At 38.1% G+C, this 27,958-nt stretch overlaps 1 protein-coding gene and 1 long non-coding RNA gene across 3 annotated transcripts in view; one reads left to right on the top strand and one right to left on the bottom strand.

Moving 5' to 3' along the window:
- The window catches only part of LOC139939773 (hyccin-like), a 157,741-nt gene that overhangs the window by 100,334 nt on the left and 29,449 nt on the right, over positions 1-27,958 (bottom strand). For both annotated transcript variants that reach the window (XM_071935886.1, XM_071935887.1), the window contains exons 2-3: positions 21,281-21,376; positions 5,135-5,242 (exon numbers count right to left, since the gene is read on the bottom strand). In XM_071935886.1, the coding sequence (XP_071791987.1) occupies positions 5,135-5,242; positions 21,281-21,322 (150 nt within the window). In that variant the 5' untranslated portion in view covers positions 21,323-21,376. The remainder of the gene's footprint in view (positions 1-5,134; positions 5,243-21,280; positions 21,377-27,958) is intronic.
- Positions 156-15,423, top strand: LOC139939778 (uncharacterized). The gene is made up of 3 exons (XR_011786351.1): positions 156-619; positions 14,129-14,282; positions 14,478-15,423. It is a non-coding gene; the product is annotated as an uncharacterized lncRNA (long non-coding RNA).

Genomic DNA, 27,958 nt, shown 5'->3' with positions numbered 1-27,958 from the left:
ATAAATAACCATTAAGTGGGGGAAAAAAACCAATACAGATCAAATCAAGCCAAAACATATCAAATCAAATACAATCCAATACAATAAAAAGGATTAGCATTTAAACATCATTATTGAATTAACTAGACAGTTGGTTGTTAAAACCCCTTCAAGAATCAAGAATGACCGAGTTCTTAACGGCGGTTGGCAAGCTACTCCAGATATGAGGGAAAGAATGAATTAGAGAATTCTTCAGGCAATGAGTTCTGGCAAAGTGATGGTTTCAAATCTCCAGCGACATAATTTTTCCTTGGCTGTCATTGACACCCGCGCGACGTTCATGAATTTTCCGATCGGCCTGTAAGTTAACCTTTGACACGAGACGTACCCCCTCAAACGTCCACTTGTAGTTAGGCACCCTCAGTGTTTTTACGGAACGTGCGATAAGCACATGTTTTTCTGCGCGATCTTATACTCGGGCAAAATAAATCTGTCACGAAAATAACGTTGGCATTTACTTTTGTTCGACAATCCATCGGACAGGACCAGACAAAAAACTATAACGTCTTCCAGATGATTTACAATGGAAATACTTTATTCCGAACGCTAGTTTTTGGAAACTAAATCAACTTCTGTTCAGGTACGTTTGATGTGGATTGCGCGAAGGTATAAAGTCTGGAATGTCATGTTGCAATAAAGTCTGTCTATTTTCTGAAACGTCATGCAAATCTGTCATTTTTTTGAGATCGTCACTTAAAATCCGTCAAAAATTACGTTCGAAACTGACGTTAATGACCTAAAAAAAGATATATATGGACGCTTGACAAAGTTTTTATTTTTGATAGATATCAGGTATGAGTGGCTGCAATAATCAGACAAATTACAGTAGTCTTGTGCCAGAAAAAAAATAATTACAGACAATAATATTTGCTTTGTTTTCTGTCAACCTTGTGCCCTCCTCCGTCAGGCTTAAATATTTCTTGTGTTTGGTGTTTTGTTGATTTTTTTACTGATTTTATTTGAAAGTACACCTGTTGGGCCTCATTATACATGTAGTAAACAATTATGAATGTTCCTTGTGATTTACTTGAGCTAGTTTTTAATTAAATATATATCACCACAGTATTCACTGCTGCAGACTTTACATTTTTAAAATGATCACCACACAATTAAAGTTAACTGAACTATCCTTATATGACCATTTTAGTAAACCTTAATATGTATAAAACTATTTGAAATATCTGAAAAGGTCAAAAATAATTTTTTGAAAAATGACATTTGAGGTTGTAAAAAGGACAAGGTCCATATTTCAAAGAAGATGCCTTATTTAAACTATGAACTTTGCGAAGAGGAATAATCATGTTACCAAGGTATACAGTCCGTGCGCAGAGTGCGAGATAATTAGCATATTTTCCAGGTTTCATTTGCAGTCGCGCGGCGCACTCGGACCCTTCGAGATTTCGCGTGATAGCGCGAGAACTCGGAGACGATGTGCAAAATTGGCTACAGGTCCCAGCAAGAGGGCAGTGTTGGGTCAAGCATGGAGTGGTAAGTTTCTTGAACATTTTCCTCGTAAAACAAATCCATTTTTACCGGATTTTCGAGACCAAATACATGTGAATCTTCGTCTGAAATGTGGTTGAAGTTTTACACTTTTGTTGATAGGCTTTACACTTAGGGTGCCCCCGACTGTTTCGAGCACGATTGAGACAAACGGAGTCCATATTCTGATAGACGAAGGATAGTTCTCTCGTTTGGTACCACATACACTTCTGCAGGTTTTGCCATTGATATTTTTTTTCAGTGCCAAAAATGTGCAAAAATCATTGTTTGTGCCGCTTCGTTTTAGCTTACGTGACGTCATAATGTAAGAAAAGGCTTTGGTTTGTGTACTGTTCGTACAGCGTTCTTTTTTTATCATGATTGTTTGATGACGATCGTTGTGAAAAAAAATCATGAAGAAATAAAATTTCTCATGAATAAAAAAAAGAATAATATCAAAAATTATTTCCATCAATAATAACAAAACATGGCAGTTTGATGCAGGATTGAAATATGGAATTGTTATGGGTTTTCTTCGTGGTGGTTGAGACTCTGTTTTAAATGTGTAGAGTAAGACTAAGAGTAGGTCTTCTATTTCTATGATTCGAATCTAAGTTCTATTTTACATGTATATTACTATTCAAAAAAGAATATTTTTTTAATTACCTGAAAGTATATTCAATATTTGTGGACACGTTCTTGAGAAAATAAATAATACAATAATTATTGATTGAGTTTCAATTTGATCAGGTGGTCAATACTTTTTGCTAGTTCATACTGGGTTAAATCCTATTGATTCAAGTCTTGGTTAACTCTTAATCAAAAAGGGAACGGTCGGACGGTCAAACATGTCTAACTTTAATTTCACACAGCAAAAATATTTCACTGGGGGATTGCAATTTATTGGTACTAACTGTAGTCCATGTCAGTTTTCTGCTCTGTGTAAAGTGTTTCTGAAACATTTTGGTCTTCTTGGGCATGTTTTTAACTCTATTTGCTTTCTTTGTGTTCCTTTTACAGTCCCAGCTCTCTGAAAATCTTTCACGGTTTTAAGTGATGGGGAGACCCGAGCCTGGACGACTACATAGGGCGACTACTGTTGAAGTCGGGACTGTTGATTGCTTAGTCGAGTTGCAAACATTTTTCAACTACTCGGTTATCGTGCCACTGCAAAAATCAAGTTTAGTACATGGATCTCAGACAAGCGTACAAAATTTTACTAACAACATATGCACACATACTTGTCCACTATATGTTTACTTGCGTAACTACTTACTACTACATACAAGTGCCATATGGCGCGTTTGGCGTGATTGCTAAATTAGTGGAATGTTTGTCTGACACCGGGGTATTTCAAGCAAAAGTGATGTCATAAGTGCAGAGTGCTATTGTATCGCTTGCGACCATTCACAACAGCGAAAGGCCCTTTGCGAGACCACGGCTTTGACTTTGGATTCGGCTCAGGCTAGCTTGGCCCCGTGGTTGTTTTAACAATTGCGCATGCTTTGCTTATGCCCCGTGGGGTGTCAGACATGACAGAGCCTGAAGCCGAATCCAATGCCGCAGCCGTGGTTTTGAAAAGGGTCTTAATTTACTTTACGGAACACAATCTGATTGTTTTTCACCAGTTACATAATCTTTCAATCCATTCAGCGTTAACTTTAATACATTGCGCCTGTGCCAAACAATATGCCGTAAGGCATCTTGGGCATCGAAAACTAGTGTAAAAGTTGCGACTCCGAGGCCCGACTAGTCGAGTAATAAATTTCACTAGGAGACTCCCTCACAAGATATTTTTGTAAACTGAACAAAACTGATATTTCTGTTTAATTTATATTAATATACCAAGTTACTTTCCCAAGTAATTTTTAATTTGTATTTTGCAGTGGTCACTCAAGTTTTTTCAACTTGTCGTGTGTGCAGAAACGCATCATAATGTCGTTGTTATTTTATGTAAGCAGCTGAAAGGGACTTTAAAATAAATGTTTTGTAAAATTAAAAAAGTTAAAAGATTTGTCATCTGGTTTATTATTGTGTGTTGTATATTGAATATATTTAATTTGAAGCTGACCAAACTTTCCAGCTTTTAGTTGAGATTTCACAGTTAATAAATAGGGAGAAGGCCAGGGTCAGGAATTGAACATTTCATTGGTTAAAAGAAAACAAATGAGTTTTGAACCCTTTTTAATTTTATTTTAATCAATATAATACAAAGAAGGATTTCTTTTTAAAACTCAAATATACTTGGATTTATAGCATTGGGTTGGAAGGCCATCATATTTTGGCACAGAATAGCAATTATCCGTTGCGTTTATGCCAGTTTTGGTTTCGTAGACGTAAAGATGCAGATCAGATAATAACTGAAGCTAAACCCGGCCAAACACCATACTAACGAATAATAGTCGGGCACCCCTTTGTTGTCAAAACAAGCCCCCGTGATTGCATGACATGAGCAAGGAATCATGCCAAACCAAAGGTGCCTTGCGTTTTGTTACGTAGAAGCTGATTAGTCAGTTGGCACGCTTGATGCACATTCTGACCAATCACGTTCGGGCTCACATTATACCATTGAGTAATGGCGGATTTTTTTACCGAGAAAGTTCGCTCTGACGGCGACGGATACTTAGGGTGCCCCCGACTGTTTCGAGTGGATTCAGAAACAACGACAGTAGCGGTCGAGTAGATGAATAATGTACCTGAACACACATGATTAAGGTTTGTCTGCACGATTTCGTTAAATGCTACAAAAGGGACTTTTTCGGAGACCGCTATTTTTGTACAACGATGATCATTTTTATAGTCCGAAATTCCTTATTTCTGAACAATTAAAAATTCTCCTATGGTTTTTGTCATTACAATTAAGCATTCCTCGTTCATACTGTCACGTTGTTTTCACGATATGATTTTTTGAAAATGTGCCCTCCAAGCTCATTATATATGCAAAACTGCGACTGTCTTGCATATGCTGCAAATGAAATAAAGGACTTTTCCGCACGGTGCGCACTGACTGTATAAAAAAAACAATTGTTGCACGCTGTGATTTGGGGTCCACAGGTTTTGTACACCCTTAAGTGAAAATGGCATTCCCCTCGGGTGTACAGAACGCCATGGACCCTGTCACAGTGTGCAACAATTGTATAATGTACACTGCTAGTTGCTTCTTGTGTGAAAAAATGTGGTGCACAGCAGTGTGACCTTTGTCAACATTGCGGTATCTGGCTGGGTGCTTGCAAAAAACAATGTGGTATTGAAAGGGTTCACACAAGCCCATAATGCCTTCACATAATGATGAGGTAAATGCCTGAATAAGCAAGACCAGTGCAGTATTTAAAAACAAGCAGTATCAGCATTGACTGGGAAGTGCTTCTGAAATCCATCTCTCCACCAAGACATGTGAGATACATGTACAAAAAAGAAGTTGGACTCCATATTGACCACACAGGTGATCTCCTATGAATGGTCCAATCAAAGTGGATTGCCCCAGTTATTCAAGAATTAGTCAAACATTGCAAGAGGGAAAATAATTCAACCTTCATGGAGCATTTTTACCCCTTCTACAGAAAATAGCATATAAATGTATTTTCTTTAAAATATCACACACAAGTTTACTTACATTCACATTGGACTGAGGTGGCTGAAGGACATCAAATATGGCTTTGATAAGCTGGATGTTTTCTTTGTTCTTTCTAGAAAATGAAGGAATATCTGACCTACAGATTGACTGAAATAATGGGGGAAAAACAAAGGTTAGCTGAAACATGGCAGAGATGTATATCCATATTTTCATCACATTTTGATAGAGAAAATTACCATGAATCATAGACCCTTCCCATGAAGTATGTAAATTGCACATAGCGCATGCACACTAACATTTTGCTTGGCAAAATGAGAGAACATCGCGCTGTTATGTACACAGCTAATGGATGCGTAACGCAGGCGTGATTGCGCATCAGCTTAGTGCACAACTCTATGGCGTTTGCCAACCAATAGGGTCTATACGCATGTGTGAATGTAATAAGCATATTTCATGGGAAGGGTCCATTGCCAAGAATGCCTACAGTTAGGGTGTACATTGCATTGTACATGTACAACACATTTCATTGTAATACTTGTCACATGAGGATGTTGTCAAAAATGATGTCATTATTTTAAGTTTAGAGTAAAGGCCAACATGGCCAAAAGTCGATCGATTGTCATCAATAACCAGTTAACATGGATTTTGATGGGATTATTTTAGCAGCATTGCCGGACTTATTTTTCAGTGAGATTACTGCGGGCAAAAAAAAATAATGACTTAACAAAGCTAAGAGGACAAAGAACAACGGCTCCTTTAAAAGTCTTATTGTCAGTGATGGATATGATGTCTGTGGTAGTAATGTGTTCCAGTCTTTATTACTGTTTTTGGTATAAATGAATAATACCCCCGGAAGTGACTCATAACAAAATTTTTAGGAGCGCCCTCACGCTTTGACAAAAACGGCGCACTGGGCTCTCAACTGGAACCAAGGCTTGATTGTACCTCTACACTGAAATGCGATGTACATATGTACAACTGGTGGAAGGCTCTTGATGCAATATTGCAATACAGTGTACAATGTATGTGGACAAAAGACCTGGGGCCGATTTCACAAAGAGTTGAGATTGATTGTTAGTGCAAATCAATCAGAGTTGCTTACACATGAAGTTAAGTGTGATGTCATAATACAATTCACTACTCCAAAGTGAAAAGTATTGGCGGCCTTTTTTATTTTTTTACAAACCACACTGGTATCTTGAAAAAATATATATTGACACTGGACACATCTTCAGGCAACCATTTATTACAAAAGAACCACATCTAAATATGGTGTTGTATACTTAATCTGAAAGTCACCTGGAAATAGAATTTTTTTGTAACATAAGAGTATATTTATGAACAATAAAACAATTTTTATGGTAATTGTTTGTCACAATGTATAATATGTTTAAAAAATAGATAAAGTTGTTTGGGGGCAAGTCCGCCTACCCCTTTTGTGACGTCAATCGAGGCAGACTTTGCCTCGAAGGAACATCGACCCCCTGTGAATTTTGCCTGCAATGTGTAGATTAAACACACGTGCAAAGTACGTGTAAGTCCAAGTCATGAGTTTGTACGTTTCGAAAATGTTCTTTTTTCTTGCATTTTTCCGGCAATGCCGACCAGGTGTGTCACTGCTGGATGCAGCAAAACAACTAAAGATTGGGTCAGTTTGCAGATCCCAAGTAAAGGTGGCTTTGGGCCACGAAAGTCAGACTCACAATTGAGCAATAGTAGTCCGGTCCGACTTCTTTTTCTGCGCTGTGCAGCCAACAATTTGAGCCATCGTGCTTCAAATCCGGAAAACACTACACACATGAGATGACAGTCTACCCGCAACCCATGCGTTTTAATGAGCTTTTGCTTGATTTAATCTGCAGTGTTTGGTGTGGTTTTTCATGCGTGACCTCGGTTTGAATATATAATTAGTCCAAAGGGCTTTTAAAATTCAGTCTTTTTCGGCCTTATCTGAAAAGTATTGACAGAAATAATGTAGCCGTACATTGAATTAAAGAGCATATCTGTCGTTTTGTATAAAACAAATCGGTGCAACTCGAATTTTAAAAGGAGAAATTTGTACATAAAAAATTGCTTCAAAAATAACGACATACATAACGACAGATGGTCTTCGTTTCAATTTACTGGTACATTATTTTGGTTGAGACTTTTCAGAAAAGGCCCAAAATGGCCAAATTCCAGAAGCCCTTTTGACTAATTATATATTCACACAGAGGTCACACACGAAAAACGATGCATAATTTGCAGATAAAATGAAAGGAAATTTGGTGACCTAAGGGTAGACTGATGAAGAGAAAAGTTATTCTAAAACATGACGCCATCCGAACAATTTTTTCCAGCAAGTTGGAAGTCGATGAAGGTACCTTAAAGACGTTACAAACCTAGAGAAGCATATGCCAAACGCATTTGGCTAAGTTTTAACTTTGAGGGCATGTTTTTAACTTGCGCCAAGCGTCACGTTACTCAGCCTTAGTGCGTGCAGTCTGCTCCATGACCGTAGTTCTGTACGTAGGCATCATACTGATCAGGTACCAAGACCACACTACACACTTTCTCTTGCAATATCGTGCCTCGATTAACGTCACGAACAGTGCCCTCTCAAGTCGGGGCCTACTCTTAAATTTGTATAATAAAATAAGAACTAATTTTTTAGAACCTATAGTTAACTGTTTATTACAAACACATATCTAAGTGACAAAGGCTTTATTTGAAAAAACACCACTTCATTGGACTTTACACCAGCCAGAAGCCAAAACTAAACAATATGCAGATTGTCATTCTCAATACATGCCCCTCGTTTGTGGAACAGGCTGCCAGCAATCTGCAATCCAATCTGCCAATACATTTGAAATTTTACAACATTATCTGAAAACTAACCTGTTAAAGAATTACTTTTCATAACATATTTGTTGATTTGTAGTGTTTTATAATGCTGTTTTTTCTGTAGTAGGCCTAACAATCTTCTGTTTTGATAAAATTGTCTGTATTTGTAATGGCTTTAATTGTACAGCGCTTTGTGATGGCGTTTAAAAAGAAATTATAATAAAAATTTTATTTGATTGCTATTACATGTATTCATGTCAACTGAATTAAATTGGAGTAGTATGGGCAGGGTTCTACGAATGACTACTAACATGTCAAGTGAAACCTATTGTAAATTTGCTTACATTTGTATGCCGGCAGGCAATTTGCTAAAAGAATTACCAGAAATAGGGCTTTTTGCTGTCCTATACACACAATGCCCTGTAACATGCCTGCCAAGCTGTTGCCCTCTAAGCTTGTTCATGAGCTCAACAAAGTTTAACCATGGATAGAAATAAACGGAGTTGGAACGAAGCAGTGATCAAACATTTAATGTCCAGTGCCACGATCATAAAAATAGCAGGAGTACATGTAAATACCAATCACTTATCCCATTAAGTCAATTACTTATCCCATTAAGTCAATTCCCGCCTGGTCTGTCCCAGACTCAGAACGCGTTGCACTGTGGGAACTGATGTGCAAGCGCAAAACGATTGAATCCTTGCTAAAATGGCAGCTTAGTTACCTCCTTGCTGAAATGGTGGCATAGCATACATCCTTGCTAAAATGGCGGCGTAGAGGGGTTCAGATTTCAATAATTTTTCAGACAATGAAGATGACATTGTGTTCATGTGTATGTAGTTTACCGGCAACAACAGGGCCCAATTTCATGGCTCTGCTTACTATACATGCACTCAGAATCGGCACTTAAGGAAGCAGGGAATTTTGTGCTTATGACAAGCGTATTTTACAGGTATGGGGCGAATTTTGACTTTTGCACGTGCGCACTCCATGTTACTAGACATTCTACGCTTACAAGGCTAGCGCAGAAATTCTGCACTTTCACGTAAGCGGGGAATCGTGATCGTAAGCGCAGAATTGCGGGGAATCGTGATCCTAAGCGCAGAATTGCGGTGAGCAAAGCCATGAAATTGGGCCCAATTATGATTAGGTGCGCAGCTGGGAATGCAAAATCGAGTGGTTCCATTATCGGCGGCAAGTGCATCGGCTTGACAATGCAAAAAAACAGTACCCGACAGGTTCATGAATTTGTGACTTTTGTCGGCCTCAAAACAGTAAGGTTTTTCAGTATGTTGGTTTCATAAGCTTGTGCAATTTTGTTAACATTAACAAGATTCTCCTTTGGAGTTCTTTAGAATTCTCCTTTGCTCTTTTTTTTAGTCATGTAAACAGGGCCAAATTAAATGGATTTTCACTGTATCTTGCATGTTTTTATCATGTCGTCATGGTCATGTTATCACCATAATGTTAAAAGTAATTTTACGTGAAAAACTGAAGTGAAACTAAAAGATAATAATGGCAAAATAAACCTGTCCTCTCAACATTTTGAGACTAGTTTTACACAAGTCATTGAAAAGGCCAATAAACAATCGTTTTTCTTGAAATTGTATGTCAAGAGTTACACTTACAGCTCTCAATTATTTGAATATGTGTTTGCACGATCCTTTGCAGCCCAAACTGCTGAGTTTAACAATTTTTTATCGAATGAGGTTGCAACATACCATGAAACAAAGAGACTTCAAAAGCCGAACATACCTTACATGTATATACCTGGCGTCTGTGTGTTTGTGCGTCCGCACTTGGTTCTTCATGCAACTATGGCGTCGTATGTCGTATGGATATATTTAAGAAAAAACTACTTTTTGAGAACTGATTAAATTTTTGTACGCTCTCGGACACCTAAACGATAAACACAATTTAATACAAAACACCTCGCGTGCTATTACCCTAATTTTGAACCGCTGCTAGTGACCGGAAAGTTGCAAAAAATGTAAAAATATGCTATGATATTTCCATAAAAACACCACAAACGGTAAGTGCAGAAGTCAATCAGAACTCACCTTCTACAACTCCAATTTTCATGTGAAAAAAAACCTAAAGAACTGGGAAAAAAACAACGTAAGCGCTTACAGTACCATTTTGTTATGAGACTTGCTTTGAAAAATTGTGACAAATGGAGCATTATTGCCAGTTTGGACGCCACTGAGATATCTAAGCTTTTGGGACTCATCCTTGGTTTACGTAATTTACGAGCGGAATGTGTGTAAGTTAACACTATTCTGTTGCTGGTTAGCACTCTTGGTTGGTTACATCGCCCTCTGTTGATATTAAGTTCCCTTCTTGTAGAGAATAGAAAAAGAAGCGGCTATTTCTAATTCTTAACTCATTAATGCATGATGATTAGCTTATTCGTTTTGAGTCGGGTAGCGTGGCCCAGCCGGTTGCAACTGCATGGGGCGCTGTTGAGCAGAATACCTGGATTCACAACTTGAACATGAGGCATGGTTAAGCAGCTTTTTGTGTTAAAAAAGCTATTATGTAGTTTGGTCCTGGGCCAATGGCTTTTAAAGGAAATAATCGCAGCGCTTACGTAATCAGGGAATTGTGCTTACGCTAAGCGTATTTAACAGCTTAGCAAGGAATGTGTTCTTGAGCGTCACAATTCGCATCAAAAAATTTGCTACAGTTGACTAATTGTTCTCAACTCCTGCGAAACTTTCACTGCGAAAACAGTGACTTAAAAATTTGATTTGCATTCGCAGGAACCGTGCTTTACTTGTGACAAAAGTAGACCGGGGCGACTAGTGTGCTTTAGTGTTAAATTCGCAACTACAAATCATTATTTGAGTCGCGACTACTGTTTTTCTCTACTCCATTATAATCGTGTCCACACATTGACTACAAAAATTGTCCAGACTACCTGTTTGGTGAACCAGTTGTGTTGCTTACTACTATTCGCAACATAATTAACACTGCCTTGCAGCATAGCGGCACAAATCTTGAGAATCCGTATTTTATCTCGACAAGTGTCGTAGTTAGGTTTGAGGTGCGACTAGTCGAGTAGTAAATTTCACTCGTCACACCCATTCGCAACATAATTAATATTGCCCTTGCGGCACGGCGGCACAAATCTTGAGAATCCGTATTTTATCTCGACAAGTGTCGTAGTTAGATTTGAGGTGCGACTAGTCAAGTAGTAAATTTCACTAGTCACCCATACGCAACATAATTAATAGCGGAAAATGGTGATCGTAAGCGCAGACTTTGGTGGTTATGAGAACCATGAAATTTTGCCCTATAAGTAGGTTTGGTAAGGCCTACACTTCAAAAAAATTGTTAGTACATGAGGGGAAATCTTGTGAGACTGGTCCAATTTGATTCTGCTTCACTGCGTAAGCAAAGAGTTGACACTTCAGAAGCGCGGAGATTATCGCTTACATAAAGCATATTTCACAGCATAGCAGGGATATTTTTGCTTGTGCGCAGGGAAACTTATCATATGTAATCTTTGCTTTGAACTTGCACAGCCATTTCAGCACTTGCACAGTAAGCAGAGAATGGTTGTACAATAAATGGGCAGAGTTTGGTTGAAGCAGACAGAGCCATAAAACTGGGCCGTGTTCTATAGGGGAAGTTATAGCTTGACATTTTATATCAGTTTTGGTCTCTGCGACATACACATACAAATACAGAGTCAGAGATACAGACATTACGGTGCAGAAATCGTGTAATTGAATTGCTCATAAGAGCGCCCCCACAAAAATGTGTTTTTAAACACGTATAATACTATCAAATGGAAGCTTTAGGATGTTTAGCTTAATTCCTATCATAAAAAAATATTAAAATTCTTTCAACCGATTTAAAAAAAAAACTTTTTCAGTTATAGACTCATTGGCATTGCAGATTAGTCTTTGGTAGCTGTGGGCCCATGTTGACCTTTACTTACGGGTCAACCGGGAAGTGTGACCTTATAATCAAGAGCTACACAACTTTTTTGAAACCTTTTTCAGTTATAGATTCCTTGGGCAATGAAGCACATAATCCAAGCAAAACAACACGGAACAGCTTCGTGTTTGTTCACAAACACTTAATGTCTAGTTTTTTTTGTATTTGTGTGTTAAAAATGGAACAAAAATTGTAAGAATGTCCATACTTTGGCTTTAAATATTGCCGGCATTCGAGTACTGGGAAACAATTTTATTACAAGTTAAGAATGTCAGACCTCCCCTCTTTGTGATATTTTTGCCGCTGTGGGCCACAAATATTTAATATTGATATTTAATATTGCTGGCATACAAGTTGGGGAACATTGTTATTTTCAAAAGAATATCCGACCTCCCCTCATTGTTATATTTTTGCTGTTGCGGGACAAATGCATAAATTAAAAAAAGATTATATAATAGAACGTCTGTATTCCGTCTTTAAAATAATATTTTTTCACATTTGTATGTTAAAAAGAAAACAAAAATAGTAAGAATGTCCGTACTCCGTTTTTTAATATTGCTCGCATGCATCCGAGTATTGGGGAACATTTTTTACAAGTTAAGAATGTCGGACCTCCCCTCGTTATATTTTTGCCATTGCGGGAAAATGCATTTAAAAAAAATTCCTTTAAATGGTAGAATGTCTGTATTCTGACTTTTTATATTGACGGCATTCGGGTATTAGGGAACATTTTTTACAAATTTAGAATCCGACCTTCCCTCGCTGTTATATTTTTGCCGTTGTGGGACAATAATTTTGTCGTTGCTGGTGGTATGCGTTAAAGCGCTCGCCTCTCACCAAGGTGACCCGATTGAGTGGTGCTCTGCTGTGAGTTGAGTTGTTCTCTGCTGAGCCATGAGGGTTTTCCAGACCATCCGGTTTTCTCTCCCTCTGGAAAAATCAAACACTTCCGATTTTGGCTGTGCTACGTGGTCAAAATGGGTTGATGTGGCTGGCAGCCAAAGGCGCCCTTGTATGCCTGCTTCTCGAACACGTTGTAGCCGCGTCCTTCGCATTTTCCTGTTATGAATGTCAGCAACTGAGTCCCCACTGGATAGATTATTTCATATTCTTCCCGGAATTGTTAAAAGCGAGACCAGATCGTGGCTACTCCAGTCAGGATACAGCAATTTCCACCGGTGACAATGAGCTGAATAATCTGAATCTGGGGGGTTTAGCTCATGCTAGACAGGGTCTTTTGTTATTGACTAACGCTGGCTTGGCAGTCGGGGCACCATACCCACAAAAAACAGCAAGCTGCCATCAGTGGATGATGTCATCGTCAGCCAATCACCGTGCAGGAAAACCATGCTGTTTAATGGTTTATTTTTTTCGTAACGTGAGTTTTGGACTACCGGTGGAAATCGCTGTATCCTGACTGGATTAGCTTAGATCCGGTCTCGCTTTTAACATTTCCTGGAAAAATATGAAATAATCTACCCATATTATGCTATTTGGGGACTGTTGCCGACATTCATAACGGGAAAATTTGCCATGTTTTTGTGACTTGTATGTTAAATTTACATATTTAAAAGCAAGGCCAACAAAACCTTGCTCCAACCATGGAGGTAGAAATAGACGAGACAATCTACCAAAAGAAAAGCCAGAATGCCCCAAAGCCAGCCACTCTAGGCCTCACAGCCAGGGACAAAATTCCATTAGATGTGCGCAATCACAAAATGTACAAAATAGTTACACTGTGTTGTAAATTGATACTTTAAGTATAACAATACTTTAAAAATGTTTGCGTTGTATGCCGCCTGCTCACACTGTTTGACAAAAACCGAGACTCCTTCTCATCAGCCTTATGTGCTGGGCGCTGTCAGATGTATTCACACCCAGCACACAGAAAGAACCTTGGGTGACTAAGGTACTGAAAATCATGACCACAAAAACGTGGAAAAAACAGCAAAAACAGACTGAAAATTATCAAGCAAAAATTACCCTGTTAAAAAGGGGAACTGATTGTGAAAAAAACAAATTGTTTAAAGGCAGTGGACACTATTGGTAATTACTAAAAATAATGATAAACATAAAACCTTTCTTGATTACTAGTAATGGGGAGAGGTTAATAGTACAAAAACATTGTAAGAAACAGCTCCCTCTGAAGTGAAATAGTTTTTGAGAAAGAAGTAATTTTTAGAATTTGAGGTCTCAAAATCAAGCATCTGAAAGCACACAACTTTGCAAGGGTCTGCAAGCTGATCTTTGTAATCTCAATTGCAGGGAGAACTTCAAAAGCGTGGATATCCCCTCTCTCAAACCTCAGGGACAGAGATGAGATGATATCGAGAAACTCGACGAAGAGACAGCTGTTGGCAAGAAAATCAGGTCGTCTCAGCTTTTTCAGAATACTTCGAAGTTTGGCGTTCAGGTTACTGTGAGTACTGTGCATGATGGGGTTCTCAATGGCCTGAGCAAAAGGGATTCAGTTGTTGTGAAGGATGCGCAGACCATTTCTCTGGTGTCCCACAAAACGTGTTCCGTGAACCTTTGGGAACTTGTAGATTTGACAATCCAGAGCTTTTGCTGTACACTCAAAATGCCTTTTGAATTTTCCCGATCTTTTCATCAGGTACGAGGGTGACCATCAGCTCTGTTACCTCAATGAGAGTAGCCTCATTCATCAGGGTGTCTTTCACTGCCAGTTCCACTCAGTGTGAGATGCAGTGAATCATCACAAGCCAGGGGCGGTCATCTTTCTGCAGCCTAACCAAAAGACCGTTGTAAACTCCAGTGTTTACAGACGCTCCATCTGCAGTCGCTGATACCATAGCTTTTGAGAACTTTTCATCAGGGAGCTTCACCTTATGGATTTGTGGAGATTTTCTGCAGTTGCATCTCCATAACTGTCCACATTCTCCAGAGCAGCTACAAAGAATTTGGGATGCCCACTCTTGACGACTCGAACCATCACCAGCTCTTTCTCTTTCCCAGTTTTTCTGGTCTGGGATCCGTCGCTCAGCACAGAAAATGCAGGAGCTGCACATAGTATCAATGTTAACTAGGACCGGATGACATCAGCTATTATATGAACAAATTTGTTCACTCTGTCGCTGCTTTTGGTTCCTTTGATAGCTTGACTCCATTCACTTTCTGCAAATACAAAAAAATTGAACACTAACATTGTCTGATGGTGGTCAGGTTCCAAGGTATTGGCTACATGTACATTGTTACCAGGCCTTGAACATTGCTCTTGAAGGGGCATAGCACTGCAATTTTCCTCCGGTAAGGGGCACTCTGCAAGGAAAAGCCTTCGAGAAAGACTCTGCTAGGGTCAAACATCAGGCCATTAACTATTTTTTGCATTTATACTCTCGGTCCATTTGGTTGGTAAGTTGTTTGCAACAGCTAATTCTATTTTCCGAAAATGTAAATGTGTACTGAAACTTTGGAGAAAGGCACCAATGCAAAAGCACAGGGCACTGCGACAATTGCTGTGGGTGGAGTGGGTATTTTGAGACCTGTGTTGTAAAATTTTGAAATAAAGGTTAAACCAACCAACACCACTGTATAATCTCCACCCTGCTGGGGTAGCAGATCAGTTTGTAGTTACTTTGCACACATTCAATATTCCACAAAACAGTCTTGTCCTTCCCATCGAAACAGCACTCTGTATCCATCAAGTCGATCTAGTGTATGTGGGAGCTGTTACAGTACCATCAACTTTGAAGGAGATAGATCAGCTGATTGAGCTGCTCTCTGCTTATTAAGATTATGACATCTGGATACCCTCTCTCTATTTTGATTACATCTCTCTGTTCAGAATTTCTTCTAATCAGTCTTACATGTATATAGCTTGAACTCCTCTTTTTGTCTTTTTGTTGACCCTACGCTCCCTTTGTTTTCCTGCACTCGGCAGCCCATCTCTGCTGCTGTCTTGTAGTATCCTCCTTACTCTCTTGTAAAACTTGTTTAGTGTGAGACCCTTGCAATAGTTTTGACCCTATTTAAAAAGAAAACAATTGTATTACTTTTACTTCAATCAATGACAAATATTCACAATGAATAATTCGCATAATGCATTTACATGGATTGGAAAACACCTTACAAATCCGTTATTCACTTACCTGTAAAATATGGATGAATTGGACTAAAAATACAAATAAACAGATCCAAGAGCATTGTTTCAGGATTATATACATGTAGCTTCATTTTAGTTGCATTGTGAGTAAAAGACAAGTTATTAGTCCATCCAATGTTCATTAAACGTGACTGACATTACACTTTTGTTTAATTAATTAAAACAATTAAACAACAATTATTTACCAGTTTGATAACATTGTAGCTCTACCCTGACCCCCTACTAAGAAAATAATGAAGGGCAGATTTTAATTGCTACCATGTATATGAGAAAAATCTTCATTTTTTGTGACTGACATTACACTTTAGCCTAATAGTAGGCCAGCCAAAGTGTGAAATTACACTTTGGACGGCATAGTTTGTTAATGGCTGGCATCCATGCTAGATGTATGGCTCATGGGCTCGGGAAGACGATTAGGGTGGATGCCCAGCTTGATTTTGAATTTTAAGGTCATTTTTGGGGCAAAAAGGTAAAAAAAAGGCAAAAATCAATACTTTCAAAATTTGTGTCAAATTTGTTCACATTTGATAGATCTATCCATAAAATGTATTTTTAACTTTATGTTGATACTACAAACCTATGTAATTAACGTATAAACTTTGACCTTGCGCACAAATGTATAGCAAAACGAAGTGTAAAAGTGTGATTATCTTGAAAAGGGCACATTTTGAGTACACCAATTGTTTTTGCACTCCCCATCCTCATTGGTGCATATATTGGTTTCAAACAACTTTTTTTGAAAGGTAAATATACCCAGGCAGTTTTTGAGAAAAAAAAATAATTCAAATACCACCTTCATGTGGGGTCTTAACGACTCATTTTAAGGTCAAAATTTCAAATTAGGCAAAAAAATAGCATTTTTGAAATTTTCACAAAATTTGACCCTAAGTGATAGATCTATCCATAAAATGTATTTTTAAGTTAATGTTGATATGTCAAACGTATGTAATTAACAAATAAACTTTGACCTTGTACACAAACGTATAGCAAAGCAAAACGTAAAAGTGTGATTATCTTGAAAAGTGTAAAGTTTTTAGTATACCAGCATTTTTTGCACTCCCAAGCTCATTGGTGCATATTTATGTTTCAAACAACTTTTTTTTTAAAGGTTAATGTACCCAGGCAGTTTTTGAAGAGAAAAAAAAATCAAATACCACCCGGGTAAGGGCATATTGAGGTCAACAAGTGCCAAAAATGTCAAAATTTAATCTATTTTTATTTTTCGCCAAATTTTACCCCAGGCGGCAGATCTATCCATAAAAAATAGTTTCATTATCAAAATGACATGCCAAGTCTGTGAAATTATGAGCTAATCCTTTGTCTTGTACACAAACCCATAGGAAAATTAAATCTTAAAAAGTGCATATCTTGAGCATAATACAGTGTTTTTGCACTTTCTATCCCAGCAATGCATATAAATCTTTGTAAACAACTTTTTTTGTGAAGGCACTTTTTAGTTTAAACTAAATTCATATTACACCTTCCTCATTGGTAAATTGAAACAAGAAATGCGTATGCTGATTCATGCAATTAGTTTGATATAGTAGTTGTATAGTTTGACATGCTCAAAAAATGCATGTTTGTATCGAAGTTATTTTAACACTCCCAATCTTTCCAAGATTTGCACCCCAATAAAACTAGCTCTTTCTTTTAAGCTCATGTGTGTCTGTGTCAGTGTGAGAGATGAGTCGTCCATGTTTTCCTTGTTTATGCTGTGTGAAGTTTCAGTGCATCTCTTGTTGGCGGTAACATCTCCAGACACTTCTTTACCTTATTTACTAAAGATTTGGAGCCTGACAAGGTTGATAATTTTATACCAAGGTGCACAAGTGTTACCAAACTGCTCAATGAGAATAAGTTCTCCATTACGGCCGATTCCCTTGATACATATTAACTTTGCTTTTCGGAGACTTTCTTTTCCCAATTGTCATGTAGGACAGGCTGTGTCGCATCATGTAAGAGCATGTAAGCTGCCTTACAGGTTGGCAAGTCTCTCAGTTACTGCATGTATCGGGTAATTAATGTGCATTTCTTTCCAAGTTTCTGACGCTTTTGAACACACAAAAGTGACATTTTTCCACCTGCAAATCACTCTTATCCTTCATTGACTGCCGCTACATGTATATGGAGCATCAACCTGGTGTCAGCCTGCTAAGGTGTCCTCAAAACCTTATCTCTCCTAAAGGACCATCTCTCCTAAAGATCACTTTACCACATCAACTGGTGCAATGTCTTTTGTTGTCAAAGATACCAGCGGTATCTCTCTCACAATATCAGAGTTTGTGTCATCGTCTTCGAAAAGGTTTGGTTTAGTCGGAACACATCAAATCTTACTGCTTGTTATAAAAGCTTCTAAATATCATCAACATCTCTGTCTTCTTGATGAGTTTCATATCTGCCAGATCAACACGTCCCTATCCATCAAAGTTACTGTGGTCATAGATGATGGAGACGGCAGCATTGCGGAAAAAGCTCCCAGATTGGTGATCAAGTATCTGTCTTTCTGAGTCCTGGATCTCAATCTCCACCATCACAATGTAATGAGACCACAGTTGGGAGTTTGGATTTATGGAGTGCTTGTTGAATTTGTTTAAAAGCAGACGTAGTCCTCCCTTGAAAAAGATTTAAATCTCAAACTTTGGACTTGCCCGTTTAAAATCATTTCTTCCTGAGGTGTATAGTGGCCGGGCAATGATGATGGAATGTTTCTGACCTGTGTTATGTCCACAAACTGATTGATCAAAGTGATGAGATTGTCATTGCTGTCTGCTAGTGCCTGAAGAGTAGTGAGAATTCTTTCATCAAAGAAACTTGGCATAAAAGTATGTCAAGCTGTAGTGGTTTCGGTGTGCCTGGTTACATGTAGCTCTGGAGTTAGCTTTGAATAATGACACTCCATATAAGGAAGTATACAATGTATCACTGCACGATACCCCATACCCCCATCGTATATACAAAGTATAGGCTTACCTAGGGAAAAAACAACATTTAACTGCAAAAAGAATGTTCAACTTTGTTAATTCACTAATAAAAGTTGAGTATTTAACTGCATACATGTACTTGGAAAGATTGGGAGTGTTAAAATAACTTTGATACAAACACGCATTTTTTGAGCACGTCAAACTGTACAACTACTATATATCAAACTAATTGCATCAATCAGCATACGCGTTTCTTGTTTCAATTTACCAATGAGGAAGGTGTTATATGAATTTAGTTTAAACTAAAAACTGTCTTGGTATATTGACCTTTAACAAAAAAGTTGTTTTCAAACATTTATATGCATTGCTGGGATAGAAAGTGCAAAAACACTGTAATATGCTCAAGATACACACTTTTTGAGAAAATTGCAATTTAAGATTTAATTTTTCTATGAGTTTGTGTACAAGACAAAGGATTAACTCATGATTTCACAGACTTGGTATGTCATTTTGATGATGAAACTATTTCTAAATTTTTTTTTTTTGACATTTTTGGCACTTTTTGACCTCAATATGACCTTACACGTACATGTAGGTGGTATTTGATTTGTTTTTCTCTTCAAAAACTGCCTGGGTACAATCACCTTTCAAAAAAAAAGTTGTTTGAAACATTAAAATGCACCAATGAGCTTGGGAGTGCAAAAACTGCTGGTATACTAAAAATGTACACTTTTCAAGATAATCACACTTTTACGTTTTGCTTTGCTATACGTTTGTGTACAAGGTCAAAGTTTATTCGTTAATTACATACGTTTGGCATATCAACATTAACTTAAAAATACATTTTATGGATAGATCTATCACTTGGGGTCAAATTTTGTGAAAATTTCAAAAATGCTAATTTTGTGCCTAATTTGAAATTTTGACCTTAAAATGAGTCGTTAAGACCCCACATGAAGGTGGTATTTGAATTATTTTTTTTTCTCAAAAACTGCCTGGGTATATTTACCTTTCAAAAAAAGTTGTTTGAAACCAATATATGCACCAATGAGGATGGGGAGTGCAAAAACAATTGGTGTACTCAAAATGTGCCCTTTTCAAGATAATCACACTTTTGCACTTCGTTTTGCTATACATTTGTGCACAAGGTCAAAGTTTATACGTTAATTACATAGGTTTATAGCATCAACATAAAGTTAAAAATACATTTTATGAATAGATCTATTTTACCCCAATATGACCTTAAAATTCAAAATCAAGCTGGGCATCCACCCTAATCGTCTTCCCGAGTACATGATCCAGCATGGATGCCAGCCATTAACAAACTATGCCGTGGGTTTTTTTTTCTAGAGCACGTTTTAAAGTTTGGCTGGTCTACTATAACAAAAGCGTTCATTTGACGGCACATACTAGGTATCTAACATTAGTTTCATATTAATTCAAGTTATTTTCCTAAATATAGACACTGAGAGTTGTTATTTTTACCAAACAAAATAAAATGAGTGCCATTAGATTAATGAAAAATACCAAAAGAAATAAATTTTGTGTTCTTACCTATGATTGGTGCCTTTTTACGTAGCGTCAACTTCAGAGTGCTGTAACTTTCAAAATATTTGGTCTGGATCTTTTTTTGTTCATTTCTAGAAACTTCAAAATATACCCTATCAATTTTGCAAAAGATGTTCGAGAAAAAAGCATTTTGAAATTTTGACCCTCGTGTCGCACTTGCGTGGAATTGCCCGGCTTTAGCCGGAGCCACTGTACTGTACGCGCACACGGCCCTTCTTTGCTTGCACTGTACGCGCACGCTGCTTATAGCAACAGTGAAAGCGGCGCGCAAAACCCCACAAATTTTGGTTGTTTTTTTTTGCTCATAAATCTGTCAATTCTCAATGGATTTTGTTCAAAAATGAATGAGTGTCAAGACGAAGTCAGCTCCTTTCTTCCATGTAAATTTTGTGAGGTTTGATGCAGTATCCAGGGAGGAGATCCAATAACATACACACACACACACACAGACAGAAAGACACGATTCGGCTATTTATAAAGAGATAGTAATTTGCCGCGGCCCAAATGAAGACAATTCCAAGATGGCCTCCAGGAACAGCAATCCGTTAAGTGCACCCTAATGTATCTTGACTGCTTGACTTCAATGTGTCATCCCATCATTATGTATGCTAGCAAAATTCCATGCAATAAATTTCTCTCTTTAACTTAATAAATTTTAAAATATTAATGTCAACGTGTAAAATCAGCAGCCCTGAAGGTCATGTTAGGTATTATTTTGGTGTTTGGTAGGCCCTCATAGCCCAATTCTACTGTAATGTACAATCTTTCTATTTTACACTGTGTGTAAGAGACCCTAAACCATACCTTGTATTCTGTAAGCCATTCTTGGACTAGTCTTGCTGCCATTACAGCTTTCTCACAACTACTTCATGACCTTTTCTATCCTTGAAGTGCAATGACCTGAAAAAAAATGAAAAAACACAGTATCATCTACATAGACTGAATAAAATACTGCAATAACAGAGCAAGTTATCTCACAAGCACTTGTGGAATATTATACATTAGTTATCACACAAGTGCTTGTGGAACACAGAAACCACGAGCGCGCGTGATAACAAATCTGTCTTCCAGTCTCATTTTTAAGTCAACCTTATTTAAAAATAATAAAAAACAAATAACTTAACTTAAAGCCATTGGACACATTCTGAACAGAACAAAAATAACTTACAGGGTTTACAGAAGCTGGTGAAAGACTTCCCTTGAAATATTATTCCATAAAATGATTCACTTTTTGAGAAAACATTAAAACAATTCGAGAATAACAGATTTATTTTAAACACATGTCATGACATGGCGAAACGTGCGGAAACAAGGGTGGATTTTCCTATTATTTTCTCACGACTCCGATGACCGATTGAGCCTAAGTTTTCACAGGTTTGTTATTTTAAATAAGTTGTGATAACGAAGTGTGGGCCTTTGGACAATTCTGTTTACCGATGTTGTGCGATTGCTTTAAACAGCTGCCTGAGCGGAATGTTTTTAACGGAAATGGTATTTTAACTTGTTTATGATGCACTTGTTATATGATATGCAATTTTGATATGTGTATACACTTCTGAATTTTTCGTAATTATCGATTAAAAAATCAGGCCCCAACCTAATGGTTTTGAAAAACTAAAAACACTTCTGCCGTTGAGAGTGCGCGTAAAAGGACAATGCTGCTGACGTCATTTGTGGGAGTTTGCTTTGTTATACCTCCACGCTGCTACAAAGCGGCTTTACAAATTGGAGCTCCCAACTATGACGTTTTGAGAGTGATTACGTAACGGAGCTTTTCGAAAATCTCTACAAAAAGCGCTGGATAAGAGTATTCGAAATGATTGTTTTTTTTACACAGTTAAAATTTATTTATAATCATATGACTCGATTTCCTTATTCATTAAAAACACCTTAAATGAAATTTAGCAAAGTTCACGACTTGACATTTTCGTTCAAGCAGGTCTTTAAACAACAACTTCAATACCAATTCTGGAACCATTTTATTGTATAATAGCCGTTGACTAAACTTGTTTTTTGACAATTGCGTCCGCACAACGACTAGCAAAGCATTACAGATGAAATGAGCGTCATGTTTCTTTAAAAAATTTAGGTACGCCATTTTGCTAATCAAAGAGTTGGCCGCAATAAAAAAAATTATAATGACAAGCAAAGTTTAAAATTTCATAACAATATTTTGCGACAAACAGCATGCACTCGCATAGCTTAAAATGTAATTTTTGCATTATCTGTGTGCGGAGCGTGACGCATTGACACTCACAATATGCAATGTACAATAAAAAAAATGAGAGTAGGCTAAAGGTTTGAATGTACACATTTTTCCAGAGCTTAAGCACGTAAACAAACGGCGCGCGCAAGATTTTAGATCGTTTGCTTAAGCAAAAAAAAAAGAAGGTAGGCCCCCTACTGACAAAATGGCAGGCGATATAAATGCATAGTGGCAAAAAAAAAAAAAATCATCGCCTTCTCTGTCTTACATGTACTATTTGTAATGGTTCAAAGCGCCCCTAGAAAGGTTTACACACTAACTTGAGAGTAAATAAGAAGAAAGGCCTTATACATTATACAACATTTCTGAAGCATTTTAGAGACTCGTTTACTTCGCTACTACACCTACCATACAAACACACGTAAAATACACACCGCTGCGCGCCACACTAACAACGTATTGCAATTTATATGTTGCACTGTGTGTGTGAACATAGAGCTCTATGGTGTTCAGGACCCAATTGCATGGGCAAATTAACGGTAAGGAAATTTGTTTGCTTGACGTAGCAACAAAAATTGCTTAAGCGTAAAACCTATTTCACGAGCGGTTGCTAGCTTAAGGCATCTTCTTTATTATGTGGACCATTTGTAAGTCTGAAATTCGGACCCTGATATTTTCAAAAGTGAAAGCTATTTTGTTTATTTAGAATACATTGTTATACACATAATGAATGTTTATGAGTGCAATGGTGCGAATATGTTCATGAGTTGAAAGATGGAATGTTACATTCAACGAGGCGGAGTTGAATGTAACATTCCATCTTTCAACTCATGAACATATTCGCACCATTGCACTCATAAACATTCATCATTTGTTTTATATAACATCCAAGTAGATCTTTGTCATGTTGATTGGAAGATACAACTTTCAAAACAAACAAAGCTCAGGCCTACAATTTTTAATTATGAAATTAAACCCGTTTCTCTTTGGGTCGGCCTGTTGGATTCAACAGTCACAATGTGCTTTCTGTACAGCTATTTTGAGATATGCAGAAGCCGGATGCTAGTAATTTTACTAATAATAATGCCTTGCAGAAACAGTGCTGCGTTACCAAAGACGCGCGCACGCAGTGATGTTTTACTCAGCTTTTTTGTTCCATCCGAAAAGTACTATTGCACGCGCAGCGTGCAATAGTACTTTTCGGATGGAACGAAAAAGCACGGTGAGTGACTCGGCGTGCAATGGTACTTATATTTGCTATCACGTGACGGACAATCCTCCAATCAAATGGCAAGGATCTGGTTGGGTGTAAATATAAAATAAACTATAAGAGGTACCTGGCAAGATATTATACACTATTTGCACCACTGTGAACAGGGCGCATGATTCAAATCATTCGCGTTTCTGGCGTGCCCGCAGCTGGACGTGAACTGGTTCGTCTCCGGTTGGAGGATCAGAAACACACAGAGGCCTTATTGAGCGCAATATTCTGAAGGGATTTCGGGTGAAGTATACATACAGTAAAGTGACTAAGGGTATAACCCCGAAAAGGTGAACATGTTTTATTCGGGGTATTTCCGCCGTGTTACAGCCTCAAGTTTGCTGGCACAGGCGAGGGGTTAGTTTACGAAGAAGGATCGTCGGTACCGCCTTGGTGTGTCTTTTTGCTCTATTGTAGAACATGCCCTATGGCACAGCAGTGCGGTTTTAGAGCAGAATGGTTCATACTGGTACACATCAGGGAGTATTAACATAGGAGGCACACTGGGAAAATTTTCCTTCAGAGCTGGTAGTGGATACCATCATTCCTTTTCGTATTTCATTGCTTTTTCATCCATTTAAAATATTCCATGTCAGCCGGGTCAAAAAAATTGCGGCCTTTTGTATACATCGGGTCCTCCCTTCAGGAGTCTGCCGAGTAACCAACGTAAACGAAAACGTATTAAAGGGAGCTATAGTCAAATGCAGAAAGGAACCCCCTTAAAGTAATAATAAAGTCAACGTGCCAGTTTATCATCGACTCATCGTATAAAATGATGCACACAATTTGCACATTGCATTTTCGTTTACCATTTTCGGTACCATGTTTACTTTGTGGCAATTTTAATTTAAATGCGTTTAGATGGCGTACAAAGGGACTTTTTGTGTACACTGGTTGTGCCTTCTTGAACCTCAGACCATGAATAGATCACCGGTATTTAAATCCTGAATGCACTGAACCGTTTTCATATTGGGAAGCGAGCCATATGTAAAGACACTGTAACAAAATGGAAACCTTGGTACATGCCCCTATTATTATAAAGTTGTGTCATTTGCTGCTCAAAGAAACACTTCATGGTCATGTAAACGTTACGTTCTTAAATGTAGCCAACACTGGGCTCGATGTTGACCATTATGGGGCGGCCAAATAAGGGGGCCGTCTTCACATGTACATATGTAACATCATTTACAAAGCAAAGTTGGATGGACAAAGCGGAAGGGCCCAGTCAGCTGGGAATCACTTGTGGATGTAGCCTAAAAAAAATAATTAAAAAAAGATATTTGCAAATCGCCAAATTCCATAAATCTCTCAGGGCATAAAGATATTATGCAATGAGAGAAAGATGCAATTACAATTAAGCAGATTACAAATCAGCAGTTTTAAACAATGAGTTTAACAGTGACTTAAAACAGTGAAAAGAATTAGCCTGGCGAATATGCTCAGGAAGACTATTTGAAAGAAACTGTGCAGCATATCAAAGATTTGTGGCCATTTAAAATGGTAGAAGCTCTTATTGATAGCAATGACTACATTAGTACTGGTATAATATTAATTTAGAAACATTCATGAGTGTTTAAAAGTCGCTGTAATTGCCTGAGTAAGTAATATATGTATTAATTAAATTATCCATTACGTGAAGAGTCACGGGATATAAACATCAGTTTGAGTTGTAGAGATCAGACAACAATGGGTATGCAATAGGCCCACATAAGTATTAATATATGCCATGTAGGTTAACGCACGAAATACGTAAATTTTTATTAAAAGGATTAAGGCCAATCCTTATGATAGTGGTTTTGTGGTTTTGTACATGGCAAATAACCGTTCTTATCAATCCAAAATATTCAGTTTCAATCCAAAATATTCAGCATAACAGTGTGTGCGCTTTCGCCGTTTAGCGGCGTGCATCAAAGGGCAATATTTTGCCATCACATGTAGTTGAAGGCTGCTTTGTTTTACTTTTACCATAGTGCAACAAATAATGTTTTTATAATAATAATTATAGTCAGTTTGTAAATAACTTGGTCTCAAAGGCGAAGTTTTATGGGGTTGGGCCCCAAGATTGCGAGATGATTTGGCCTCACAGAGAGCATTAATTATGATAATAAGAATGATATTTATAATAATATTTATAGTCAGTTTATATATATATATTTTGTCTCATGGACGAAGTTTTATGGGGTTGGGCCCCGAGATGTGAGATGATCTGGCCTCACAGAAAGTATTAATTATGATGTTTATAATGATATTTATAATAACAATAACAGTCAGTTTGAATGTAATTTGGTCTCAAAGCCGAAGTTTTATGGGGATTTGGCCTCACAGAAAAAGTATTATAACACCCCTTGCAAGTATTCTGCCTGCTCATTGGTTAAGAGCGCGTCACATGACATGTCTTAGTTTTGCTAGACGACGGCCGTGTGATAGTGCGTCGGTTTGCCATGCACTTGTCCGAAGACTAGCACACGGCGCCGTGCGCTAGTCCGACAGACTAGCACACGGCGTGCAGTACCCAGACGTCCGTGGCGTGTACGAGGATGATAAATTAATAGTCTGTAACCATTTCGGATTGCATGGCACTACACTACATGCAGCACAGTAAGTAAAAGTGTTTGCAATCTGTATTCGCATCGTCCGTGGATTGTAGCATTCAGGTCTGTAACTTAATAATAATAGTACTGTACAGTATTTAGAAATGTTTGGGGTGTTATAAAACAAATATTGACTGCTTTTAACTCGTGCAATGGTTAAAAATATGACTCCCTCGGTGATCCCCGTAGCGTTCGTTTTTCCCTCGGCTTCGCCTCGGGAAAATAGAACGCTCCGGGGATCACCTCGGGAGTCATAGTTTTAACCATAGCACTCGAAGCAGTCAATATTTGTATATTATGGGGTTGGACCCAGAGATGGTGAGATGAAAACTTTGCCTCATAGATGCAGTTTTATGGGGATGGGCCCCGAGATTGTGAGATGATCTGGCCTCACAGAAAGTATTATTACGGTAACAATTATAATATTTGTAATACTAATGACAATAGTCAGTTTTGAAGGCCTATATATATAAGTCGGCCTCACATACAAAGTTTTACGGGGATGGGCCCCAAGATTGTGAGATAATCTGACCTCACAGATGTAGTACTGTGTGTTTGGGCCCCAAGATGGTGAGATGATTTGGCCTTCGAAAAAGTATCAATACGATATAAGAATAGTTTTTATAATAGTATTTTTCATGCTACTTCGCTGCGCTCATTCGCACGGAAAACAGTTGCAGTCTATTCGACAACGAATAATACAACACACCTTTAAGACAACAGGCATTTTAAGTTGTTTTCAGGTTAATCAAGCATGTGTTTGTGCCGGTGCTAGATCTTATTCTTGAAGTCCTTAAAGCCGTTGTCCTCGCCCTGTTTGTTGCTATTGGCTATACTGTCAAACTTTTAATTGAAATAACTTTTGAACTTGTCAAATAGCATTTCAGGGTTGTACCGCGGCTGCTCATTTTTGGATGACATCTTAAAATCTGAACCAAACAAGCATAAAAGCTATAGCAAAACGTAGAAACACACTCAACGCATCAGCAAAGTGTACTATTTATAGGATCACGCTTCAGTGAGCTGTTTTGAATATGCCGCACCCAATCACGTGATAAACTTTGCGGGGCGCGGAGTGCTTTGAATATAAGTTATCCAACTGATGAATAAAACCACATTAACTATGGTTAGTTGTATGGGGATGGGCCCTGAGATGGTGAGAGGATTTGGCCTCACAGATGAAGTACTATGGGGATGGGCCTCGAGGTGGTGAGATGATTTGGCCTCACAGATGAAGTACTATGGGGATGGGCCCCTAGGTGGTGAGATGATTTGGCCTCACAGGTGAAGTACTATGGGGATGGGCCCCGAGGTGGTGAGGTGATTTGGCCTCACAGATGAAGTACTATGGGGATGGGCCCCAAGGTGGTGAGATGATTTGGCCTCACAGATGAAGTACTATGGGGATGGGCCCCGAGGTGGTG

This window comes from Asterias amurensis, chromosome 7 (assembly GCF_032118995.1).
Source record: "Asterias amurensis chromosome 7, ASM3211899v1".
Classification (NCBI taxonomy): Eukaryota; Metazoa; Echinodermata; class Asteroidea; order Forcipulatida; family Asteriidae; genus Asterias; species Asterias amurensis.
This window is presented reverse-complemented; position numbering and strand designations above follow the sequence as displayed.